At 46.0% G+C, this 6000-nt stretch overlaps 1 protein-coding gene across 1 annotated transcript in view; it reads left to right on the forward strand.

Moving 5' to 3' along the window:
- The window catches only part of samd12 (sterile alpha motif domain containing 12), a 114963-nt gene extending 109360 nt beyond the window's left edge, over positions 1–5603 (forward strand). Inside the window, exon 5 of the mRNA XM_084380156.1 lies at positions 1400–5603. Within this exon, the coding sequence (XP_084236282.1) occupies positions 1400–1431 (32 nt within the window). The 3' untranslated portion in view covers positions 1432–5603. The remainder of the gene's footprint in view (positions 1–1399) is intronic.
- The last annotated feature ends 397 nt before the right edge of the window (positions 5604–6000 follow it).

The raw sequence follows: 6000 nt of genomic DNA on the forward strand, positions 1-6000 counted from the left end.
AGCGAATGAAGAAGGATGGTAAAAATAGAAGAGCGGAAGTAGAGTTGGATGGATGGGTCAACAAAACATCACACAAACAGCTCTGACTAGTGCGAACTGGGATTTGTGCACAAGCTGCAGAAGTAAATATGAGGCTTCACGCAGTAGGATTGTAGATGGCTCAACAGGTGGAGCAGCCGTCCATCGATCGAGCGTTTGTTATTGCGGCATTTGCTTTTATTCTCCTCGACAAAGTGCTAAAAAAAGAGACAACTGTTATTTTAGGGACTGAGTGAGAAGCCACATGCAAATTTCTCAAAAACATTGTGGAAAAACTTTCACTTTTTAATCAGTGACCATTTTTTAAGCGTCTTTTCAACTGAGAAAAGCTCCCTGGGAAATGATCTGGGAAATGATCTGGATACTTTTTCCACCACAAATATAAAGTAAAGAGTAAAAAAAAAAGTATCTGCAGACTTTTTCTCACTACATCTTTTTACTTTGGCCCCAAGTTTCAAAATATTAACATGAATCCTGGGCTCTGCGTTGGCTGACTGCCCTCAGCCGAATAGAAAAAGACATACAAAATCAAAAAATCTGTTTCCTTACACCGAGCTCTGCCTCCACACACACACACACACGATCACTTACACACACACACACACACACACACACACACACACACACAAGCTGTTGTCAGAGCCGGCGCTGGCATGTATCTTTGTGCCTTGTCATCACATGCTCCGACTGAGCTCTAAATGTCACTTGTCTCTCTCCGCTTCATCTGCCTGACTCATCCTCCTTGTCTTCACTCTGCATTCGAAATGCGTGTGTGTGTGTGTGTGTGTGTGTGTGTGTGTGTGTGTGTGTGCGTGCGTGCGTGTGTGTGTGTGACACCGACATGCGGTGGTGCTGTTTGATGGACACACTGCTGCTCTCCACCTCCCTTTGTACGGCGCCTGCAAGCACAATGACGCTCACCGCATTGATTTTCTCGTGCCATTTTATAATTATGTCTCTCCTCTTCTTATTCGTCCTCCCCCTCTCACTCTCTTTTATCCTGTCTCTCTTATCTCTCCCCCCTCTCTCTTCTATTTTTCTAATTCCACCCCCCCCCGATCCATTTTTATGCCTCACTGTGCCCATGCTTGTTATCTCGGCCCTTTCTCTCTTTTTTTTCCCCCTGTTTGATCTCAACTTCTTAATTTCCTCTCTCATCTACGTCACTCCGCTCGGTTTCATTTCGCACCCCCCTTCTCCCCGCTCTTCCTGTGATGGTCGTCATTGTTTTTTTGCTCTTGTGTTTTATTTTTCTCTTTCTTGCCATTTCTCTCCCTGTTTTTTCCTACAGGAGTGTTTTTTCCTCTATCTGTCTCTTATTAACTTTTTCCAATCTTCTGTTCTTTTGTTTTGTCCGCAGCCTCTCTGGAGTGCACTCCGTCTTCGCCGTAGCCGGACAGAGCAGGAAGGACGCGGTCGCCCACCACCTTTGCCGACATCCACCAGGACTTCTTTGTCATCTCTCCGTCTCACACCTTCGGTCTCCGTCCTCCTCCAAAGACAGATCCGGAAACAAACAACAAAAAAAAAAAACTCATGCTCCTTCTTCTTTCCCAGCCACTCCTGCGACGCTCCCACGAGTTGTGACTCGCCGTCTCTCCTCTCGCTGTCCAAACAATTCCTCACCGCTTCCTGGAGTCTGACCAATATTTTCCGTTAGAGCCGTCATTTCTGACCTTTGCCGCCAAACTTCCACCAGAGCTCTCACGCTACGACTCCCACTCCCTCTCCCTCTCCCTCTCCCTCGGAAAGCCAAGCCCTTCTCGCCATCATCTACCCAGAGTTAAACACTTGCTTGGCTGGGTTTCCTAAAAGCATTTAAACACGAAGATGATCTCTCGCCATTGCCTTGTGGTTTCCTGTGTGTGTGTGCGCTGATGTGCTCTTAGGGAACCCTCACCGTACAGAGTGACACCTATAATCCACTTCTTGGGTCTGTTTGTGGCATGTTAGCTCCTTCATCGTAGCCCTCAAATGTGTATTTTCTCCCATGAGCACTCTTGTGGTTCACTGAGACTTTAAGTAGTGGCTGCTTAATGACTGTCCACAAGACCACCACCACAGTATACACCTCCTCTACCCCTGTTCTTCCTCCATATCTGCAAAAAAGGAGACATTTTACACCAACCACATGTTTTTGTGCTCTCTCTCTCTCTCTCTCTCATTCTGTGCATAGATCCTGTAAACGGTGAAGTGTCCGTATCCCTCCTCAACTCTCCATACTGTGGATCGCTCTCTCAGGATAGACCGAGAGAGAACTTCACTGTGAAAACAACCAACAGTTAGTCGGGGAATAAACACCGAACCTGGCATCACATTAGGTACGGTTAAGTTGGCTGCCGCGAAACGAACGACGTCGTTGCGAAAAAAGCAATCTGAGGGAGATGAAGCAGAACGTGAGAGAGAGGGGGATGAACTGCATGGAGGAAATTCCCTCGGTGTCCCTAAAAGCTGCCAGTAGGTAAACTGAAGCGAAGGGAAAGGGAGTGGCTGGAGTGTAAAGAAAAAAGAAAAAAACAACAAAGAAGAAGAAAAGGAGCAGGAAAAGCAAATGGAGAGAGACTCCGACTTGAAATTCTTCAACGCTAATGAGGAGAGAAAAAGAAGAGAAGAAATAACAAAAGGAGAGCCTTTTTTCATTTCCTCCCCTCTGTATCGCCGACTCTTTATTGCTCTGTCTGCTTTAAACTATTTTTAGATGAGATATATTGAAAATAGTGTAGAAAGGAGATGTGCTGTGCGCAAAAAAAAAAAGAAAAAAAAAAAGCTCATCATGGAAATGTTGTCCGTCAGCCTATTAGGAAGATAACACTGTACTCTATTTATCTCTGATGAGGAACTCCAATCTCTGTCAATGTGAATAATGGCCTCTCACTGTTGATATTATAGGTATTTTAACTGCACTTCAGAAGCACATGTGTCCGTCACGAAACAACGCCGCTGTAAACTCGGATCATCGTCATCTCCTCCGCCACGTCTGTGAGTGTAAATACATTATGAAAACCCTGTAGCCAGTATATAACAACCTGTTACTATCCGCCGCTGATTTCTGGAGTGATATTTATCAAAAGCTCGCATCCACGCCGGTGTAGCATGAGCTGTTGTCATGGTAACAACATCTTTCCTCTCCTGGACCGGAGCTGTCAATCAGGTGGAGCATAAAGTAGCGGATCACGGGGTGGGGGGGGGACATGGGGTCAGCGTCGGCCCCTGAGAGCCATTGCGTTTTAATGGGATTTCATTTGTACACGAGGCCCCTCTGTGTCCGGCCATTCATTGTTTGGATAGCAGCTGTAGCCTAATGCGGCAAAGACCTGCAAGCAGATTGAATAGTATTGATCATTTCTTCAGGACATACAGTCGGTCCGGCAGGATTACAAAAGCCTCGAGGAGTGGTGTGAGTGCGCGCGCGTGTGTGTGTGTGTGTGTGTTTAGTGTGTGCTGACAGTCACATAGGGATGGAGTTGTTCGGGCTAAAACACAAGTGGCTATTTCACGGTCGGGTGCCGATGCCGTGTCCGTGTCTGTCAAGGCCACAGGAGGGAGGAGAGGAGCTGGAGCGTCCGTTAAGTTTGGGATTCGTCCACTCGCTCAGTTTCAGATATGGGTGGGGAATTGGCGAAAGGTTGGTGAGTTTGAGATCTCGTTAAATTTATGCAAACGGCCCCGAGCAGGACATCGTTAACTATTTTCATCAATAAAATGAGCTGATATTGATGATGATATTGTTGTATAACCTCCAGGTGGCATCAAAGGACGAGTTTGGCAAGTTGGGGTAAACACTTGAAAACACACTGAGATGAGAAGATTGATACTACTCTCATGTTAGCTTAGCTTAGCATAAAGACTGGAAACCAGGGGAGTACCTTTGGTTTTGTCAGGCTCTTATTAGGAATTTGCTGCCTGTCAAATTCATTCTCAAAACAAATACAGTGCAGCATATCCCCAAAGTAACAGCTAACTGTAGCTGTCCTCGCTAGTTAGCTTAGTTAGCCATGCAGCTAGCGGTCTGGGCTGGGAGCTTGGAGCACCAGGGGAGTGACTGCTTCAGTAGATATCTCTGCAACACAATATGTAGATGACATAAAGTCAGACTGGTTTATACTTGCTCTGTCTAAAGGTAACAAAATCTGCCCACCACCACAGATAAAGCTGTACAAAAACTGACGAACAAATGAGATGTGACATGTTCATAAGTGAGCTTTAGTGGTGCGGAAAGGCGGGTGTGTTACCTTTTAGACGGGGCCGGGCTAACTGTTTCCCTCTGTGTCCAGCCTCTATGCTAGGTCAAGCTTCAGATTCAGCAGACAGGTATATTTCTTCTCATCTTACTCTCGGCAAGACGGATAAAGGGCACACTTCACAAAATGTCAAACTATTCCTTTTTGGTTAAATCCTAAAATTTTGCTCGGATATGGTCTGAAGCATTAAGACGCGCACAAAAGAGCCCGACAAAACTAAGGACCATGCATTCTTAAAATCCGGAGGGAACGGAGACACAGGGCTGACTTCTTGTGATCTCACAGTATATGAACCACTTGCATTGAATTTCATCATGTTTTTGATTGTGGCCCTGTAAAGAAAGTAGCGTCTGTATTCAAGCTAAATTTGCAGGTCTGCACTCTAGTGTGCCTGTTAAGGATTATTGAAAGTGCTGTACTCTTGTTCTCTCTAAGCCTCTTTTGAAATTAAAATTTCTCAAATTTCATGCAGACAGTCTAAACTTCGGGTCAGGACCTCCATTTACATGCAGGCTATAAACTAACAAATGTAGCAGTGTGTTTAAGTGATCCATATCCCTGGCTGCAGCACTGTAATAACCCTGGGTGTAGGCAGTAAAATATTGATTCTTTATTGCTTCTCTCCAGAGTGTGTGCTCGCTCCTGGCTTGCAGGTGGGGAAGTGAGGGAATAGATTTCCCTCCAGGGGCATGAGGGAAACTTTCCACTGTATTTCTTACCCTGACATCCAGGTTTAACCAGCTCAAGATCTGGCAACCGTGCCAAAATGTCCGAGGACTTGCCCAGACTGGCTCAGAGAAACCTGTAAGAGGTTTGGCACACACTCGTAGATGCTGATACGCAGCGCACAGTTTCACAACGGCAGACTGAACCCTCACACGACGTTATTGCACAAGAACTTTTCACACATGCTGGCACACAGGAAGAAATGCACACAAACCCAGAAAAAAAAGGACTCGCACACACACACACACACGGTGACACTATGTACGCACACATTTCTCAACAAATTAACAGTAAACACAGGCACAGCCGCTCACAGGTTTCTCATTAGTTATGCATAAACAAGTGTTGGAGCGAACACGCGAGCGACGCCTCGAACACAATCTCAACAGGAGGCTACAAATCGAAGGGTTTAGTTTCTGCCGTGTCGACAGCATGTTTCGATTCTGTTCTGAGTGTTTTTGTAACCAACAGGCATGCAGACCAAGTCTCTACTCCCAGTCTATCTACATATGAGGTGCCTAATGATGGATATTAATGATGGTATTGATATCATGATGAGTAAATATAATAAACAGATTAATCTTCATGTAAAATGTGTTCGCCGTGTGTCTTGTTTGTTCTTTTTGTTGCTGCGCACACTGATGTGTGTGTAAATCTCCTCACACGCAGCAGATGTAGATTTTCAAAAAAAGATTTACCGCACAGATGTGACAGATGTTGTGGTGGGAGAGCTGCAGTTTCGGGGTCAGGTCTCCTTCGGTTTGCACGCAGCAGCCTCCATCAGGGACCTTGGGACCCTGCAGGAGACGCTGCAGATCGCAGTTGTAGAGGACTGCGAGTGCTCACACTTTTTGGGCTTTCGTGTATTCACAGTGACATGACGAACGCATGGTGAGTATTTACAGAGCTGAAATGCTGCTGTTGGTTTTCCACCTTCCCGCAGACAGGAGCAGCGGCGGCAGAAGTCGTCTCTGTTTGGCTGCGACGTGGCGTT

This window comes from Pagrus pagrus (genome assembly GCF_965226575.1).
Source record: "Pagrus pagrus genome assembly, chromosome: 17".
Lineage (NCBI taxonomy): Eukaryota > Metazoa > Chordata > Actinopteri > Spariformes > Sparidae > Pagrus > Pagrus pagrus.